The sequence below is a fragment of the Lampetra planeri genome, chromosome 2 (genome assembly GCF_965212315.1).
Source record: "Lampetra planeri chromosome 2, kcLamPlan1.2.h2, whole genome shotgun sequence".
Lineage (NCBI taxonomy): Eukaryota > Metazoa > Chordata > Hyperoartia > Petromyzontiformes > Petromyzontidae > Lampetra > Lampetra planeri.
In genome coordinates this window covers 568,171-589,395 of record NC_136108.1, presented here as the reverse complement: position 1 = coordinate 589,395, position 21,225 = coordinate 568,171, and the positions used below count along the sequence as shown (strand labels likewise).

At 55.6% G+C, this 21,225-nt stretch overlaps 1 protein-coding gene across 1 annotated transcript in view; it reads left to right on the top strand.

Annotated features, from left to right (window-relative positions):
- The window catches only part of LOC144733224 (uncharacterized), a 147,863-nt gene that overhangs the window by 64,642 nt on the left and 61,996 nt on the right, over positions 1 to 21,225 (top strand). The window contains exon 10 of the mRNA XM_078615022.1: positions 6,000 to 6,064. Coding sequence (XP_078471148.1) covers positions 6,000 to 6,064 — 65 coding nt within the window. The remainder of the gene's footprint in view (positions 1 to 5,999; positions 6,065 to 21,225) is intronic.

Sequence of the window (21,225 nt, the reverse complement as noted above, 5' to 3'; positions counted from 1 at the left end):
TGCCTGTGTGTGTGTGTGCCTGTGTGTGTGTGCCTGTGTGTGTGCCTGTGTGTGTGTGTGTGCGGGGAGCACAGTAGGGGGCACAGGTGGTGCATCAGCCAGTCATCTCAGTCATCTCAGTCGACCCGTGGCACCTGGGTCTGACCCGTGACCTCCTGCCAGCGGGCATTTGACACTTCACGTGGCCTCAAGGTGCACATAGCCTGGCACAAGCGCCGTGGCGACGTCACCGCCACTTAGTGGCGAATGGCGGTTGTTGTTGTTGTTGGGGAGTGGAGGTGCAGCGGTTAAATGGGTTTCCGCCGTAGTTAATTGGTATAAATGAGTGCCAGGTGGAGAGGTTACAGCGCTTCGCACAGCTGGCACGATGGGGAGCACAGCTGGTGCATCTGCCAGTCATCACAGTCAATCAACCCATGGCATTTGGGTATGTTCCGTGCACCTAGCATGGCACGAGCGCCGTGGTGACGTCATCACCACTCAGTGGTGAACGGCGCTGGTTGTTCTTGTTGCAGCGGTTAGCACGCTGCGCTACGAATCCATGCGATCCGAGTTCGATTCCCGCTCACGGCCCCTATCGGTGACGAATATCTGGACCGATCCTGGGCCTCCTCTAGGTCGACCGCGCCTTAAATGAGGACCTGCGCTTGGTAAGAGAAAGATTCGGTGGTTACGTGCTCTGCCGGCCTTGGTTGTCACTCACTAGCAGCACTTGCCCCAACAGTCATTCTCCAGAGGATCTGTGTGATGCAGATTGATACACACACCGAGACAAATTACGATCCCAGCCACTGCTAAGTTGACTCAGCGCTAACTGAGTGGTGCCAGAGCTCGTGGTCGCTGCTTGGGTGACCGGGCGATGTTCTGTGTGGACTTTGCATATTCTCTCCCCTGTTCGGCATGGGTTTCCTCTAGGTTCTATAATTTCCTCCCAAAGCTAAAACACCCCATACAATGTAACTGGTAGTGGCCAAAGGATGAACACCTTCCTGCAATGTACTCAGTTGGGATGACGCAGCACAACATCGCCACCCTACTGTCATGAACTTGGCAGGACGCTCCTGAAAAAGAGTCTTGAGCCTCAGTGAGGCTGTTCCGACTAACACTCCGAATGATAGTCCATCACGTTACGGACCGTATGCACATCATCAGTAGCAGACATGCGTTGACCACACCTCCAACGTGCGTGTGCCGCGCCAGGCGTTGATGGGTGCTCTCTCACGACACTCATGTTTGCAGTGTCTGACATTTCCCGTGACGGTCTCTGCGGAAACATTGGCATATCTATTTATATATTTTTTTCTCGCCGCCACCTTCAGTGAAACATAACGCACCGACAGCCAAAAGCGGCACATTCAGGCTGCCAAAGTTGGGCTGCAGATAAATAAGGCGCAAAACGAAAGTCACAAACGAGTCGAGCAAGTCTGCCCAATAAATCCCAGTGCTGAAGAGACACGGCCGAAACGCCCGACGGACTCTGCACATCTCACGAATAAAACTCAACACATTCGTCAATAGCAGTGTCGCTTTAAACGACGAATGGTGTAATAGACGTCGTGTTCGTGGGCAATGGGCCTTCTTCATAGCACATCAATCCAGAGGCCAGAGAGAGAGAGAGGCAGAGTGGATAACGAGGGCTGGAGGCGGCGCTTTCCACCATCGAAGGCAATTATTAGGTCTAGGATCAAAATGATGAACTCAAGGGGAGAGTGTTGGAGTACTTTGGCAAAATTGAACTTGATAATGGAAGACAGCATGCCAATGTGCCTGAGGACGGATGGTTCGAATCGATAGGCGTGAATCTGCTGTGACGCGTGATTCAGAAGCACGTGGGCACTGACAAAGCGAAATAAAGCAACAGCTGAAAGGGCGCGGACAGCCGCATACTGGGAATGACGCTGAGAGACAGAGAAGAGGGTCACGTGGGTGAGAGGCGATGCGCAGGTGAGAGGCAGAGATGAGGGTCACGTGGGTGAGAGGTGATGCGCAGATGAGAGGCAGAGATGAGGGTCACGTGGATGAGAGGCGATGCGCAGGTGAGAGACGGAGATGAGGGTCACGTGGGGGAGAGGCGATGCGCAGGTGAGAGGCAGAGAAGAGGGTCACGTGGGTGAGAGGCGATCCGCAGGTGAGAGATGGAGATGAGGGTCACGTGGGTGAGAGGAGATGCCCAGGTGCCAGACGGAGATGAGGGTCACGTGGGGGAGAGGCGATGCGCAGGTGAGAGGTAGAGATGCTGCTGATGGCCGATGACCGAGCCTGGTGATGAAATGGCAGCCAGGTGGAGGGACACACACGAGAGGAGGGGCCCGCCACGGAGACGGAGCGATGACGTCAGCTCGTGCAGAAGAAAGTGGAATTGTGGCATTGCAAGTGGACGTTTGATCCAGCAGTGGATAGATCACTGTTGCTCGTACAGTCATCTACAAGGATGTATCGTGTGCATTGTATGTTATATAACGTAATTTCGAAATGCATCTCCTCCTCGCTAGGGAGTGCGTGTTGGTGAAGCGGCGGGTTAGGGGGCGAGAGTTCGGTTCAGAAGTCACCTCGCCACTGATGTCAGCCGTGGCCCGGCATCGAACTCAGCTCATGGGGTGTATGGCGCACTCCAAAACCCAGCAGCGTGCTGCACCACGCGCGATGGTGATCTGCAAGGGGAAACGAGAGACATCTGTTAACATGTCAACACTCTTCGCAACATGCTGTACTCGGAACACTCAAAGTAATCTGCTTTTTAAAGTAATTAAATGTTAAGATAATACGTATTGTGAGGTATTTTTTTATTCTCTAGAATTAAAATATTCTGGTGAAAGGAGTACAATGGCAGGAGCGCAAATTGACAAGTTTGAGCAATTTTAAATGAACCATGTCATTCTTCTGAATTCATTACTCTCACCTCTTCGAGCTCGCTATCTCTTATTAAATGTCTACCGAAATTCTTCTGCCATTTCAATTCAACATACATTTGTTCCACGGAAAACCTCATGTAGCTATGCTAGTTACCCAGCTAGATTCTGTAGTAACGACCGGCAATCAACACCAGAGTTAGTGTTGTGGTGAGGGGCCCAGCCATACTTCTCTAGACATAGATTATTTTTTTTTATTGACGTGATAAATGTATTTCCTTAAGTATTGTTTTGCCAACTTTCCCCAAGAGCTCTACGGATCTGGCCTTTGGAATCGGCCAAACGTGTGATCAATTTGATTGCAATTGTTGTCGGGGGGTTTGTAGTTGTTGTGAAAACACGCGAAATATGGTTGGATGAACAAACACACGGACGGACGCAGGGATGGAGACACGGGCACATGGACAGGCATTGCACGTCCCAGGCATTGCGCTGATTGGACTCCTCGGAAAAGCAGGGAAGGGTGGTCTGTGCAGGTGTTGTGGCCATGTCAACAGAAAGATGCGGTCATTGACGATGATGCAGATGGTGACAATGATACAGCCTACCCTTCTTTACGATGGGGCGTCTCAGAGTGCTTCACACGCGAGATGTGACTTGCATCATCGTCATTATTGTTGTTGTCGTCAGGGTTAATAGAGCTGCTGCAGTAATGACCAGGGCGGCCACTGCAATCGCACCGTGAACCTCTGCAACAAGCGGCACGGTGCACGTCTCTTGATGTTTTGTCGCACCGTCATCTCATTGGAAATATTTTTTCAGACTTTCCAAAATAAATGGTGATGTACTTCCTCTGTAAAACATGAAATCAAAAATGAAGAGGGATTCTTGTGAGGTGAGACGAACGCACACATGCCACTTGAAATCACCATTGAAGAGAACATCCTTTGAATCCCGCCTTCATTTAAAGACAATACTCCCATGTATATACAATTATATACGTATACATATGTAAGAGGACCCAAAACAAAAGATAAAACGTGCACTTAATCAGATTAGAGAAGGGCAACATATTGCGTGTATCTGCGAGTGGAATTCGGCTCCTTGATTATCATTATTAACCAAGAGGCCCAATTAGTTCTGTGCTGACGATGCCTTCATCAGCCGCTCATTAGCCCTGGGCTAGGGGTGCTGGGCACGGGGACGAGCGGGGAGGGAGCCGTCATGGGGGGGGGGGGGGGCGGCGGGGGGGGGGGGGTGAGTGCTGGGCCAGGATTCGTGATGGACGAGTCCGGGTGAAGTGTCGAAAACAACAGCAACAAAACAGCCAGCTGCCAAACCGCTCGTATGTTCTGGGAAGCTGAGCAGGGTTGAGCCCGGCGTATCGCAGCCCGCGTAGCGCAGCCGGCGCCCTAGCAAGGGCTGTGCGGGGTCGTCGTTGCGGCGAGAGCGGGTGGGCGGCCCGGTGGGGTGGCTGTCCCCGACTCCCCTCCCGAGGCTGGCGCCACCTGAATGTGTGGCGGGGGTTGTGGGGAACGCCGCGACCAGCGGTGCCTTTGTGGCCCCGACTTACTGGTGCGGCAGCAGCAGCGCATGGGCAGAGGGGTGACGCCTTGCCTCGGCCGCCACCAACGTGTGCCTCCGGGAGACGACGTGCGGCACGCCAGGTGTCCTCGGTGTTGGCTGCCAGGTGTGGCCAGGAGACGACAGCCCAGTGAGTGGGCTCTTCGCTCTCCCACGAGTTGTGCCGCGGGTTGTGCCGCGGGTGGTTCGACACGCGGCACAACAACCGCGGAAGTCCCACGGAGCGACCCTGGGGGGTGGGGCGGTGGGGGCCTCTCAGTGCCCCCCCCCCTCATTGCCCCCACGAAGCTAAGCATTCGTGTAAATAGTTGGGCAAACACCGCCGTGTAGCAGTTGGATCCTCCTGAAAATGAGCCTTGAGGCTCTTACTAGGCTGTCCTGGGTACGCAATGGGCGTCTTTGCTGTTGCGAGTGGAGAGCGCCTTGGTCTGCAATGAACAATAAGAGGCAGCTGTGATTTCACTCTGCTCACGATCCTCTACTCGGAGCACTAAAAGCCATCTGGCAATTTTTATGTAGTAATACATTGGCAAGATAATATGTATTATGAGGTTTTTTCTCTCTCTTTCTGTGATTTAAAGCACATTCTGGCGAAAGAATTGAAAAAACTAAATAATTGAAAAGTTTGAGAAATTTTAAACGAACCGTGTCAGTCGTTAGTATTCGTTACTCCCACCTCTTCGATGTCGCCGTCTATCATCATCGTCATCGTCATCACTACTCCTACTACTACATCTCTTCCGCACGTCTTGTTCCACCGACTCATTTCAACTCAATGTTGATTTTTTTTTGCACGGAAACATTCCCTTTATCCAGCTACCCAGCTAGGTTCTATGGCAACTGTCCTCAGCAGCCACGACAAGAACGGAGTTCGCCTCCTCCTCGGGGTGCGAGGAGGAGGCCAGCCAGCAGCCAACCAGGACACTCGAGGCACTGACAATGTTTAATCGTAGTATTCATTAGTAGGTGTGAGCTTTGAAACTGCAGGGAACCTGAGTAGGTGTCAGCGCAGGTGTTAAGCCACCAACAGTGAAGTGTGAATGATAAAAAGACGACTGCAAGGTTCCGCGTTTCAATGTCGCTCTGCTGTGCGCGATCGAATGCTTGGCTCATCCGCGATGGCGCACATCGGCGGTGCTGTTGCACGCTCGTGGGTTAATGCACACGCACACAATGGGTTAATTGACACACGTGGCATTAACAAACTTCTTTATGCCACGTGCACCTGGTGCGTATGTGTGTGTGTGAGTGTTCTCGCTTTGTCTGTGTGTGTGGGGAGTGGGGGTCCAGTGGTCCAGAAGAGCGGTGGCGCAGTGGTTAACGCATTACGCTATCAACCCGATTCCCGCCTCCGACCAATAACAGTGTGAATATTGGAACCGGTCCAGGGCATCCCTTAGGTCGACTCAGCCTTAAATTAGTACCTGTTGTTGCGTATAAACGTCAGCACTGAAGAGACAAAGGCGGCCGTGCGCCGTGTTTGTCTTCATCAGTGTGCTCGCCAACAGCGCTTGCCCCACCAGTCTATGTAGGCTACATGGTGAACCTTTGTGTCTGTGTGTGCAGTGCGTCAGCGGGAGGAGCTGCAGGCTGAGACGGGGCTGCACATCCTGCAGGCTGGAGTCGGGGAGGTATGTCCCTCGCGTGCGCGCCCACTCACCGCGCCAGTGCGAACAAACCTGTGTCCGTGTCACAGCGGTTCGCAAGCTCCACGGAGTTCCTCACTCACTCACTCACCCGGGAGCGCCACCGCATCTTACGCCACGCGCTGATTTCCCCACCTACTCATCATCATCATAATAATGATGATGAGTAGGTGGCGATGTTACAGGAGGACGGGTCCTGCTGGCTCGCGATGTTCGGTGGAGCGGATCGCGCGCATCCCACCCGCGTTGGTTCGTCTATGGGGTTCACCATGAAGCCCATGACGGAGGCTGGTTTCATAATGAGCCCTGAGTGACACTTTGGCTTGGTTACACCTGGAGAGAGTCGAAATAATAATCAAGAGAATTTCAACTAGAATCGCGCCGCCGCTGCACAGGAGTCGCCCTCGCGCTCGCAGAGAGAGAGAGAGCCTCATTCTGAGACGTTAAAAATATCTCAGAATAAAATTACATCCCTTAATCTCCACTCCCTATGGGTCTTGGGGTTGTTTGTTTTGACCATACTTCACCGCGCTGATCAATGAGGGTTAGTGAGTCGTAGGGGTTGAGAGTGGCTAGGATCAGTACAGGTACCACTCTCTACAGGTACCACTCGCTGGTACTGTGTTCGCCTTGGCCCAGAATTTGCCTCCGGTTGTCAGGTTCGTAGCGCAGTGCCAACGGCTGCGCCGCTACTCTACACAAAACAAATATCATGATATATGTTTATTTAAACCACTTCATGTCGTTTAATGCTACCGCTGAGGATTAAAATATCAGTTTGACTGTGGGCAGGTGGGAGAGTTTAAGGGCCTCCAGCTTGAAAAGAGCTCAGAAGTAGTTATGTGATGTCTGTTTCCGCGCGGAATGTTCGACCACTCGGGTGATGCGTCACTCCGCGAGACGTCCACGCAGGCGCGCGTGTCTTTCTCATGGCGCCACGTTTGTAATGACATTTACTTATAAATTATTGAATTCCTGGTAATAAGTTAGAGTAGAATTAGTGACGTCTAAAAAGGTTTTATGCCACAATCCGTTCTCGTGTTGGACGACCAGAAGCCAAGATTATATGAATTGTCTGATGATGAGGTGGGGGTGGAGGAAATTACAAATGTATTTTAATTAAGACATTATTGAAATGTTCCCAACATAGCTGGCATTCTCTGATTAGAAATGCAATTAAGTCAGCTCTCAGGATGACTCGTTTTTCCAGCAGTGTACGCGGCCACTGCTGGAGCGAGTTCGGTTGTGCCGCGTTTCCATGACCACTGGAAAGCAGACCCGAGCCGTGCCGGGCTCTTTTACGAAACCAGTCCGGTGTGGTTCGTGTCATGTTCTGATTCTCCAAGAACAGCGCGTATCCGTGGGCTTGGCTCTATCCGGTCTCGAGCTCTCTCACCTTCTCCACGTCCTTTCTTGTTGGAGAATGTGCGCACAGATGACCCACCTCGTATTGATGTATTAAGAAAAGTGAGTGGGCTTCAGCAGGACACGTCGCGAGGAGCGATCGAGACTGACGATGGACTCGAAGCAAAGGGATGGGACGCTCCTTAGAGGACGCCAAATGAAGAGGAGATAGAGCGATTAAATCGCCACGCGGGCAGCTGCTGGATGGATCGTTACATCGCAGGGCCATGAGAGATGGGGACGGGTTCGGGAGGCCTTCCACCAGCAGTGGATAGAGCATGACAGCTGCTGCTGATGGTAACGAAATTGCAAGAGGCGTGTTGCAGAGTCAGCCATATCCCATCAGACCTGTGGTAAGACCTCTGCCAGAGCCGCTGACACGGGGCCCAGAGGCCTGTTCCCTGGTCTTCTGTTCCCTGGTCTCCTGGTCTCACTCGCGCTGTGGGGCACAGAGACGCGGTCTCGGTCCTCCTGCACTTTGTGCCCACTGCTCCGGGCACCACTCTGTTTCCACGTCTGCTGTCTCTCTGCCGGCGTGTCTCTGTGCTTCATGGCGTACACCTCTCCGCTTAGCTCGTTGTCTGCCTACCCGTTAGTCTCTGGTTCTAAAACTGAAGTTCACCACTCCTACGACCCGCCCGTGTCAACTCTCTCTGACCAACAACAACAATAACACAAGTCCCTAAACTCTGGGTGTCCGGGCCAATGCTCACCGGAGTCAGCCCCCGTGTCTCCATCCATCCCCTTCATGGCTGTTTCGCCGTCAGTCAGAGCGCTCCTTCGCTCGCCAATCCTCGTGCGGAGTCAGGCTCCGGGATATAGCCCCCTTTGATCACAAAGTATCTTAGCGTTCTTGGGAAGGCGACAGTTTTTTATTGTTGTTGTTTTTTATCGCCGTTGCTGAGTGTAGGTAGGCCTGAAGGCCCCCAATGCACCGTGGCCAGCAACTCATGGGAAGGAACGCGCCCCTTGAAGTGAGAAAAAGTTTTAAGAACTCGAGCGAGCTCATGACAGTGTAGCGGGTAAGAGTCGGAGTGTTTCTCGTAACGAGCAAAAGTTTGTAGGACTTGGGGGAAGGAGGGAGTTCCAAAGTTGAGCAGCGTGAGTAAGTTGGCAGTTCTGCGATATAGCCGGAGAACACATTGCGGGTGAGAGGAAACAGTCGATATAATGACTGTTATTAATTCCCGTGATTCTTCCAGAGAGCCTCGCTGGCCACATCACGACCCAAGTCGACGATACGGACCGTCCCTCGTCAGATTGATAACCACGGTCAATGCTGCTCTGATTTCGAGATCTGGCAGGATTGGGTGCAATCTGGGTGATTTTGGTCACCGATGAATCCCTGCTATGGGTGGACTTGTCAAAGGCATGAGGTCAGTGCGAACCATGGCTCTGCTAGTAGCGATACGAGAGGGACAGGGGGGCGACTGCACGGCCGCGAGAGAGTGGCTGGAGCGAGTTGCAGAGCATGCGAGGAAGTGAAAGTGCGTGAAGCAACCCATATACGTATTTACATCAGTGTGGTACAATATGCATTACGGAACACTATACTGTTGTTGTATGCTGTCGCCTGATGATGCTCGTTATTATTGGCGAATCGTCGTACTGGAATTATAAATATTGTGGGGTTTACTCGCCAACACACGAATTGGCATGTTCTGTTTACGTGACAACCCTTACTTCTTGGCTGTGTCGGGTGGTGGCAGGTTTAACGACACAACATTTATATATTTACGCGATCTAACCCAAAACACCTCGAGTATGGATTGTTTGCTGTTATTTTATAGGCAGGTCACGTGTGGTGGGTAAAGTGTGAGTACTCCCATATTTTTCTCGACGTCTGTCCAGCGTGGAAGAGTAGGCCAAGTACCGAACAGAGTGACTCACCGGAGCCCACTGCGGTGGAGGCCCTTCTGTCAGCAGTGCCGCGAGAAAGAACTTCAGGGCTGCGCCTGCACCTCTATGAACTCGGCACGTGCTGGCCACGTGACTCTTTAGTGGGGGGCCATCTAAAGCACGTGGGTCACCACACGGTCGACCCAGCCTTAGTCGTGGGGGCATTGCCCCCCCTCCACTACCACTCCGCCCCCTTCTGTGACGTCACCTACGAGCCCCTGTGGCGCCTCCCCCTCAAAACACCCCCCCCGCCCCGCCCCAAACGTCACCGCGGCAACCGAACCTCGGTCGGTTGTGAGCGGGAGCCCAGGCCGCAGTGTCCGCCTGACCTCTTGACCCCATAGCGAGGGGCGGGGGGCTCAGTCCGACCCCCCCCCCACCTCCTTCCCGACCCCACTCCCTCGGGATGAAGCTCGGAGGGGTATCCCATTAGCCGCGCCGTCTGGCGAGGGGGTAGTTTGGGGGGGGGGGGTCTCCAGCCCCCCCTCCCCGCGCTCGTGTCAGGGTCGAGGTGGCAGTGATTGCGGCTGATTGACGCGCTGATTGTGAAGCTTGGGAGGGAAATGAGGCGGCGCTTGGCACGCGCTCTGCTGAGGCCGCGCGCGCCCGCGAGCACGGGGGAACAGGTGCCGTTGGCGCGTGTTCACGCGTGTGTGTATGTGTACACGTGTGTGTGTACACACGTACACACGTGTGTACGTGTGTACACGCGTGTGTGTGTACACGCGTGTGTGTGTACACGCGCGTGTGTGTACACGCGTGTGTGTGTGTGTACACGCGTGTGTGTACACGCGTGTGTGTATGTGTGTGTGTACACGCGTGTGTGTGTGTACACGCGTGTACGTGTACACACACGTGCGCACATACACATGGGGAGCGATAGTGTAGCGGTTAGCGTGCTGCGCTATGAACCCGGCGACCAGGGTTCGATTCCCGCTCACGGCCAACACCAGTGACGATTATCTGAACCAGTTCTGGTGCGGTGTGTAAATATCACAACTATGGAGACAAAGGCGGTCGGGCGTGGTGTTGGCCACCCACCCCCTCGTGTACCGTTCTGGCCTTCATAGGTGCTCGGTAACAGCGCTTGCCTCAACAGCCTGCTAAAGGCTATACGGGGGATCTTGGTCTTAGTTTGCCGGCTTGTGTGTGTTTGTGTTGCGTTGAGGCGGTGTGGTGTGAGCGCTGTTTATTATTCGAACGCTTGATTTGCGGGTCTTGTGTCTCTTCAAATATTTCAGATCCCCAAAATGTGATGGATATTCACTGCCATGGATATTCACTGTGATGGATATTCACTGCCATGCGTGTGGCTACCCTGCCTTTACAAATCCACATATTGACTTTACCTTCCACTTGTATTATTATTCAGCTTAACCGTGTTTGTTCTGCTTATTTTCCTGCAAAGCTCTTATTCCGTTGTGGAGTCTTGTTGTCACTTTCATATTTATTGTTTGAAACATTTCATCTCGTTGTTTTGTGTCCCGGCACCGCAATTTAAAATCCAAGCCGGTTTTCCGAGCCTCGCCTTGGCTCCGAGATCTGTGCGGTTGTCTTGGCGGTGTCTGGAAGTCGGTGATGGCCACTCGCTGAGAACAATAACAGCCGGAACCCCTGGAGGGTTACACTCCGACAGGAGCAGTGGCAGCAGCGAGTCACTGCCCACATTGCCGACATGTCATGAAAAAAGACCGGGCGGGCAGGCAGGTAGGCGGGCAGGCGGGCAGGCGGGCAGGCAGGTAGGCGGGCAGGCAGGCAGGCGGGCATGCAGGTAGGCGGGCATGCAGGTAGGCGGGCATGCAGGCAGGCGGGCAGGCAGGCAGGTAGGCGGGCAGGCAGGTAGACAGGCAGGCGGGCGGGCAGGCAGGCAGGTAGACAGGCGGGCAGGCAGGCAGGCGGGCAGGCAGGCAGGCAGGCGGGCGGGCAGGTGGGCGGGCGGGCGGGCAAGCAGGCAGGCGGGCGGGCGTGTCTACCTCCTATCCTCGAGGCAATGGCTCTTCCAGCAACGCTGGCGTCTGCTCGTAATGCGGGCGACGAGCGAGACTGTCGGTGCGTGCCGCTCGTTGTCAGATCGACGTCGCCGACATTCAGCGTGGTTGCCTACGTGCGGTGTGAAAGAAGTTCAACATAGCACATACATCGTCCACGGGCTCGCCCCGAGCCTTCCTCTCCCCTCATCTTACGCTGCTCCTCTTCACGCACTCTGCGCTCCAGTCACAAAGATATTCTCTGTAGACCCACCGTGTCGCCACCTTGTACACCATTATCAGGTCGAGTACGACCTCTGGAGACATCCATTACCCCGGCGCCTCCCGCACCCTCCCCCTGTCCCTCACTGCATCTCGGGTTCAGGGAGAGTCGACTCCGTAGCGCTCTTCACCTCGTTCTGCCATCTCTCTTTATTTCGTGCTTTGTTATTATGACGTTTGCCCGGGAGAGCCTGTCCGAGTCCCAAGACTCTTTATCAGGAGGTCCTTGCTACGTTTGCTCTGAATTGAGTAATCTGCAGACATTTCTTGAGCCTTGGGATGTTTGGCGACTACCAGTTGCATTGTGTGTGTGTGCGGCTTTTTAAGCTCTGGAATATTTTGAATTCCTCAAGTGACATTTCTTTTAAATCTGATTTCTTCTACCCGCTTCATTGCTGTGCGAGATGTTTCGGTTTTTATAATTTTAGTGATCCACGTCACCCTGCAAATGAGACTCTGCGGTGGCCCAACGTTGCTCCGTTGACTGGGATTCGGCCTCAAGCAGGGCTCTGGTTGATAGCGGGTAGAACAGATTACGCCTTCGCTATGTACACTTTAAAAGCGCGTGCTGCCCCCTCGTGGCGTTATAATTAACAATGAATAAACTTAATTAATTAGACGTATCAACAATGATTTGCAGGCCAAACCAGTGCTGGTTGACGTCGTCCCCACGCTCTGTCGGCACGTGTTCATGGCGGTTGTTTGACAGCACCACGCTGGTCAGCGCGGGCTGGAGAAGCGGAGGGGAACCCAGAACCGGTTCAGGCATCACTCACCGCCACTGATGTTCGCCGTGACCAGGGATCGCAGTGAGGTCGCCGAGTGAATAGCCGAGTGCGCCAACCGCCGCGCCACCGCTCCCCCGCGGCACGCAGTGGCGGTGCTGAACCCATGCTGACCCGGGTCAGGTACTTTTGTACCGAGGTCCAACCCCATCGGGGGTCCACAGCTCGCATTCAGTACCACGACTCCTGCTTGGTGCTGGCAGTGAGGAGGAGGAGGAGGCCCTGCTGGGCTCTATTCAACGAGCATCGCCCACGTGAGCGATGAGACTCTAGGCTGCGGCTGACTGATAACAATGCACGCATGGAGGAGGAGGAGGGCGACTCTGCAACGCCGCTGTGTCCATGTGGACAGGGCCTGCCCAGCTGGCAATGCTGTGCCCGCTTTAATGCCCCCCCCCTCGCCCGCTCTCCTCCATGGGGTCACAGCAATGTAACGATGCCTCCATTGAAATCAATTCTTAAGCTCTCGATGCGTGCAGCGACTCGAGCCGCGTGTGGAAGAATCGACGGAATGCTGAATCTGATGACGCCGGGCGCACTCGGACATTGTTGACGGCGTGATGACGCCTTTCTTCCTAAGCGCTTACGAATCACCAAGGCGACGTTGGTTTGGCCGTTTCGTCAAGATGCTTCTCCCTCTCCTCCGATGCGTGTTCGGGTTAAACCGCGTGTTGTTCGGAACGATGTCCGACGTTTGACTCCATGTGCTTCAATTTGCCTTGGCTGACGAAGCTCCCGGAAGTGAGCTCCACTCACCCCCAGCTCCACTCACCCCCAGCTCCACTCACGCCGCCTCCACTCACCCCCAGCTCCACTCACCCTCAGCTCCACTCACCCCCAGCTCCACTCATGCCGCCTCCACTCACCCCCAGCTCCACTCACCCCAGCTCCACTCACGCCGCCTCCACTCACTCCCAGCTCCACTCACCCCCAGCTCCACTCACTCCCAGCTCCACTCACCCCCAGCTCCACTCACCCCCAGCTCCACTCACTCCCAGCTCCACTCACTCCCAGCTCCACTCACTCCCAGCTCCACTCACCCCCAGCTCCACTCACTCCCAGCTCCACTCACCCCCAGCTCCACTCACTCCCAGCTCCACTCACTCCCAGCTCCACTCACCCCCAGCTCCACTCACCCCCAGCTCCACTCACTCTCAGCTCCACTCACCCCCAGCTCCACTCACCCCCAGCTCCACTCACTCCCAGCTCCACTCACTCCCAGCTCCACTCACTCCCAGCTCCACTCACCCCCAGCTCCACTCACTCCCAGCTCCACTCACTCCCAGCTCCACTCACCCCCAGCTCCACTCACTCCCAGCTCCACTCACCCCCAGCTCCACTCACTCCCAGCTCCACTCACTCCCAGCTCCACTCACCCCCAGCTCCACTCACCCCCAGCTCCACTCACGCCGCCTCCACTCACTCCCAGCTCTACTCACCCCCAGCTCCACTCACTCCCAGCTCCACTCACGCCCAGCTCCACTCACCCCCAGCTCCACTCACTCCCAGCTCCACTCACTCCCAGCTCCACTCACTCCCAGCTCCACTCACCCCCAGCTCCACTCATTCCCAGCTCCACTCACCCCCAGCTCCACTCACTCCCAGCTCCACTCACCCCCAGCTCCACTCACCCCCAGCTCCACTCACCCCCAGCTCCACTCACCCCCAGCTCCACTCACTCCCAGCTCCACTCACTCCCAGCTCCACTCACTCCCAGCTCCACCCACCCCCAGCTCCACTCACTCCCAGCTCCACTCACTCCCAGCTCCACTCACCCCCAGCTCCACTCACTCCCAGCTCCACTCACCCCAGCTCCACTCACTCCCAGCTCCACTCACTCCCAGCTCCACTCACCCCCAGCTCCACTCACTCCCAGCTCCACTCACCCCCAGCTCCACTCACTCCCAGCTCCACTCACTCCCAGCTCCACTCACCCCCAGCTCCACTCACCCCCAGCTCCACTCACTCCCAGCTCCACTCACCCCCAGCTCCACTCACCCCCAGCGCCACTCACTCCCAGCTCCACTCACTCCCAGCTCCACTCACTCCCAGCTCCACCCACCCCCAGCTCCACTCACCCCCAGCTCCACTCACTCCCAGCTCCACTCACTCCCAGCTTCACTCACTCTCAGCTCCACTCACTCCCAGCTCCACTCACTCCCAGCTCCACTCACCCCCAGCTCCACTCACCCCCAGCTCCACTCACTCCCAGCTCCACTCACCCCCAGCTCCACTCACCCCCAGCTCCACTCACTCCCAGCTCCACTCACTCCCAGCTCCACTCACTCCCAGCTCCACTCACCCCCAGCTCCACTCACCCCCAGCTCCACTCACTCCCAGCTCCACTCACCCCCAGCTCCACTCACTCCCAGCTCCACTCACTCCCAGCTTCACTCACTCCCAGCTCCACTCACCCCCAGCTCCACTCACCCCCAGCTCCACTCACTCCCAGCTCCACTCACCCCCAGCTCCACTCACCCCCAGCTCCACTCACTCCCAGCTCCACTCACTCCCAGCTCCACTCACTCCCAGCTCCACTCACCCCCAGCTCCACTCACTCCCAGCTCCACTCACCCCCAGCTCCACTCACTCCCAGCTCCACTCACGCCGCCTCCACTCACCCCCAGCTCCACTCACCCCCAGCTCCACTCACGCCGCCTCCACTCACCCCCAGCTCCACTCACTCCCAGCTCCACTCACGCCGCCTCCACTCACCCCCAGCTCCACTCACCCCCAGCTCCACTCACCCCCAGCTCCACTCACTCCCAGCTCCACTCACGCCGCATCCACTCACGCCGCCTCCACTCACACCCAGCTCCACTCACTCCCAGCTCCACTCACTCCCAGCTCCACTCACTCCCAGCTCCACTCACCCCCAGCTCCACTCACTTCCAGCTCCACTCACTCCCAGCTCCACTCACTCCCAGCTCCACTCACCCCCAGCTCCACTCACTCTCAGCTTCACTCACACCCAGCTCCACTCACCCCCAGCTCCACTCACCCCCAGCTCCACTCACACCCAGCTCCACTCACTCCCAGCTCCACTCACTCCCAGCTCCACTCACTCCCAGCTCCACTCACCCCCAGCTCCACTCACTTCCAGCTCCACTCACTCCCAGCTCCACTCACTCCCAGCTCCACTCACTCCCAGCTCCACTCACCCCCAGCTCCACTCACTCCCAGCTCCACTCAACCCCAGCTCCACTCACTCCGCCTCCACTCACGCCGGCTCCACTCACGCCGCATCCACTCACACCCAGCTCCACTCACTCCGCCTCCACTCACTCCCAGCTCCACTCACTCCGCCTCCACTCACGCCGCCTCCACTCACACCCAGCTCCACTCACCCCCAGCTCCACTCACGATCTACGAGTATCGCGACACGAGACGAGCGGGGAAGTGGTGGGGGCGGGAAGCGGGGGTTGTGGCGCTGTGACTCGGAGTGATTTACAAGCCCCAGGGTTCCCTTCACGAACCCCCCCATCCTCTTTGGCAGGGGGTCAGTGAAGTTTGTCGCGCTTTGTGGCAAGTCCGCAGGCGGCCAGTCCCTATGCAGACGCGAAACGCTCGCTGCCATTTGGAACGTGGAATTTCCATCACTGGCTCGGGCGGGAGATGAGAGCCCCCCCCCCCCAATTCACAGAATCGTCTCTGCCTACACTCCCAGTGTCGTGATTACATTTAATAATTGTAGATTTCTTTAAAATATATATAGACATTAATAATCGCTCTCATTCATAATAAAGGTTCTTGGGTTAGATCGCGTAAGTATAAATCTAACCCACACGCCAAACACCTTTATTATGAATAATATTGGTCGCGAAAGGCTACGTGTTCAATCGAGCTCATGTTAATGGTCTCATATACTCAGCGGCAATGTAGTAAGACCACATAATTAGCATCAATCCAGAAAATATCGATTAGCACACAACGCGATCGGGAGTCTTAAAAATGGATCTATCCCTACTTATTAGAGATTGCTATTGGAAACAATCCAAACGAAATGGGCAAACGGGACAGATCAACACTGCCGCATTTGTTTATGGATGGAAACTCCTCAATTGGAGTGCATCCTTACAACCCTTATATCTTGATCATACACGTATATATGATTCTGTATGATTGCTCATACAATCATATCAATGAATACAGATTCATACCGGGTAGAGTGGTGGCGGAGTGGTTAGCGCACTGTGTTCTGAACTCAGAAAATGTTTGAGTTTGATTATCGGCCACGGCTAGAATCAAACTCGCAATGACCCAGCGTGGTGAAGTATGGTCACCCGACCCCCACAGGAAGGGAACGCGTGGTGTGAACAGTCACGCGTGCGCAACACGTGCGGGCAGACGCGGCGCGTGCTTTCTTGATGGAGACCTCGGGGTTTGTATGCAGCTCACAAATATTCAACACAATGCAAGACGATTTGCTTACAAATCGCATCGACGGCGGAGGCGATGGTGTTGGCGATGGTGTTGGCGATGGTGTTGGCGATGGCGTTGGCGATGGTGTTGGCGATGCGGCAGTAGAATTGGCCAAATCAACGGCAATCAGTTCTCGGGCTTGGTCGGGAGGACTCGAGGTCGGAGCTATCGCCTCCGTCTCGCTCGCTCCTTGCGTGTCCCGGGGGCTATAGGGGGGGTTGGGGGGTAGGGTGAGCAGGGGGGGGGGGACCAACTTTAAACAAATGCTGCACGCGGCTACAGGGCGTGAGTATGTATGTTGAACTTCTTTCACACCGTACGTAGCCATCCGTGCTAATCGGGGGTGCAAAGTAGGGGTGTGATCCGCTCGCGGGCTCCCCGTGTCGCGCTCCCCGCTCCGCCCCTCTGGGTGTGCGGCAGAGGCCGCGTGCGACGCCCATCGCTGCGTGCCACTCATTTCCGTACCAACATTTCTCTGACTTGAACATACGAATATAACCATGGGGGGCTGAGCCTTCGGCAGGCTTGGGGGTGGGGGCGTTCTGCCCCTTCCCGATCCTTTTTTACCCCACGCCGTGATGAGGTACAATCGCACATCCCACTTCCCACCGGGCACCCCGTGCCACCCAAGCATCGCCACCCTAGTCCCATCATCACGACAGCAGCAGCAGCGGCGGCGGCGGCTCACAATGTCCAGCTTCTACTGAGCTGGTGAATGAATCGGCGCGGTGCTGTTGGTCGCCGAGTGAATGCGCGGTGGTGCGGTGCATTCATCTCCAAGGAATGTGGAAACAAAGGTGGTTAGGAATGCGTGCGGTGGTGGCGGCCACACCACCCCCCCTTCCACCCCCCCCCCCTTCCACCCCATGCGTGCCGTGCTGACGCTCCTTGACCAAATAGAACCGCACGGCGCTGCGCGTTCATCATCCCCCCCACCTCCACCCCCCCACCTCCAGCCCCCCCCACCTCCACCCCCACCACCTCGAGCCCCCCCCCCACCTCCAGCCCCCCCCACCTCCACCCCCTCCACCCCCTCCACCCCCAAGTCGTATTCGAGTTGCGCGAGCAGTGCACCACCTTGTGTGAGGGATGTAACACGACGACTTCTGAATCCCCTTGAGCCGCCTCTAAGCCGCCTGTGGGACGAACCCCGATGCCCTGCGAATGCATTAACTCTGTCCTGCGCATATGGCATCGCACGGCAGGCAAGCGGTGTTCATCCCAAGGGATAGAATGTGCTGAATAACGTGGGGAACCACATTTCATGCGAAAGGTGTTTTTTTTGACAGAGTGGAGAGCAAAAAAAGAATCGCTACACTCGGGAACCCATCGTAATTGCACGTGGCTCAAACTCGGATTTGAACTCATCACCCGGTAGGTGCTGGCTCGGTGTCTCTGACACAGCAATTATGAATCCTGCTAAGTCACTCGACCCCCCCGCCCTATCAATGCCTGCGAGTAGAGTATGCATCGCGGATGTCAGTTCTCTGAAACTAAGCGTGTTTGAGCCCGCTTAGCGCTTGGAAGGGTGACCACCACCCTGATCAGGGCTTGCCAGGTGTTGCAGGCTTAGAGCAGCGAGGCGTGGCGGTGCTGGGTGCCTCGCCGAGAGCGTCGTGCCGGGGTTTTCTCCGGATTGAGAATACGAATCTGTATAACTGGATTCTCCAGTTATCTCACGCGCGCACACACAACGAGCCACAACCCCTCGTGAATGGAATTGTCCAAACGCCCCAACGTAGCAGGGTCCTCTTGAAAATGAGTCTTGAGGCTCAGTGAGCCTTTCCTGGGTAAATCATCGGCATGATTAATGATTTGTTTCGCTGATGATGCTGATGATGATGATGATGAACGTCTTGCCGAGTGAAGCGTCGCCACCTCTTCACATCCGCACGTCACAACAAACAACGAGACACCCGGCACGGCGCTAATGATATTTGGAGTAATCTGGTTAATTCGGCCAGGAGATTGCTTTTAGCAAGGCTCGCCTTAACCTTTCGAGGGGATCAAAAGGGCAGGCAGGTTTCGCGATCCTCTGCGCCGGGGCTGAAGGGCTCAGACAGAGAAGGGGAAAAAAGCGAGGGAGAGTGGCGAGGGGGAGGTTGGGGGAGAGAGAGCGAGAGAGAGAGCGGCCATGATGAATGGTGCTGCTGCTGTTGACGCGATGCGACGTCGCCACGTGTCATGCGACTGCTCGCGAACGCAACAGTTTGTCGCTGCTGCGTTGATGGCAGCAGCTGTCCTGGTGGAGCTCTCGGGCTGTGGAGCTGTGGGTCTGTGAAGAGTTCAATGCAGTAGAGCCGTGCGAGTGTACGCAGCAAGTGACCCCATCGAGAGAGTGATGTCCTCGTGTTGGGTTCGTGTCGAGTGATTCTGAATTTCGTGCTTCGCGGTTTGGGGAGAAGCTTGCACTGGTAGCTAATCTTGAAACTGTGGTGAGGACAGGGGCATAAATAGAGTTTATTAATCTGTACAAACCTCGTTACACTTCTATACAAGTGTTAATGGTTAAGTATTGCCTCTGGATAATTATTTTTTTAAGTGCTCGTGGCAATAATTAAATCGACCCATCGTCTCCTTGGCACAGTGATGAGAATTGTTTTTTGGGAAAAGTGGCAGCTGTCTTATTTCGGTTGTCCGTGATATCCCTCCACCCCGATAGAATGGCTCAGAGCCGCTAATTAAATGTTTAATTCCCGTGTAAAGTATATAGCAAATTATATGACGCTGTTATCTCCGCCTCGGAACTTCAAGCATTCCTATCAATTAAATGTTGCCAATTACATAACGTGTAACCAAACTTGATCAGATATTGAAATCAATGAAACCCTGAACGCGTGAGTGTAATCATGCGAACACGTGTCGCTGCACGGCCTGTCTGGAGCCGTGTCTGTGTGGCTATAGGTGGGGAGCGGTGGTGCATCGGTCAGCACACCACGCTACGAACACAGCGACCCAATTTCAATTTCCCACCACGGCGAACATCAGTGGCGAGTAAGATCTGAACCTGTCGTGGACCTCCCCGAGGTTGACTTAGCCTTAAATGAGTACCTGGCACTGTGTGTAAACATCAGCACGGGGGAGTCCAAAGCAGCAGCCTGGCGTGGCGCTGGCGACAGCGTTGCCTCGTGCAAAGTCCGGCCCTTAATAGGTGCTCGCTAACAGCACTTGCCACAAACAGTGTATGAGGCCACACGAGGGAGCTTTGTATGTGTGTCTCGATTTGGGATTGTGATATGGGATTGCGATATGGGATTGTGATATGGGATTGTGATATGGGATTGTGATATGGGATTGTGATGGGTCACAGTGGGGGGGGGTGGGGGGAGGCGGCAACGGCGTCAGGAGACCTTCATCCAGCAGTGGATAGATCACGGCCGGCGATGACGACGATGAACAAACAACGCGCACGCGTCCACCATCACCGCGTCCACCATCACCCTGGTACCATCCACGCGTCCACCATCACCCTGGTGCCATCCACGCGTCCACCATTAGCCTGGTGCCATCCACGCGTCCACCATCACCCTGGTACCATCCACGCGTCCACCATCACCCTGGTACCATCCACGCGTCCACCATCACCCTGGTACCATCCACGCGTCCACCATCACCCTGGTACCATCCACGCGTCCACCATCACCCTGGTACCATCCACGCGTCCACCATCACCCTGGTACCATCCACGCGTCCACCATCACCCTGGTACTATCCACACGTCCACCATCACCCTGGTACCATCCACGCGTCCACCATCACCCTGGTACCATCCACACGTCCACCATCACCCTGGTACCATCCACGCGTCCACCATCACCCTGGTACCATCCACGCGTCCACCATCACCCTGGTGCCATCCACGCGTCCACCATTAGCCTGGTACCATCCACGCGTCCACCATCACCCTGGTACCATCCACGCGTCCACCATCACCCTGGTACCATCCACGCGTCCACCATCACCCTGGTACCATCCACACGTCCACCATCACCCTGGTACCATCCACGCGTCCACCATCACCCTGGTACCATCCACACGTCCACCATCACCCTGGTACCATCCACGCGTCCACCATCACCCTGGTACCATCAACACACGTCCACCATCACCCTGGTACCATCCACGCGTCCACCATCACCCTGGTACCATCCACGCGTCCACCATCACCCTGGTACCATCCACGCGTCCACCATCAGCCTGATACCATCCACACGTCCACCATCACCCTGGTACCATCCACGCGTCCACCATCACCCTGGTACCATCCACACGTCCACCATCACCCTGGTACCATCCACGCGTCCACCATCACCCTGGTACCATCCACGCGTCCACCATCACCCTGGTACCATCCACGCGTCCACCATCAGCCTGATACCATCCACCC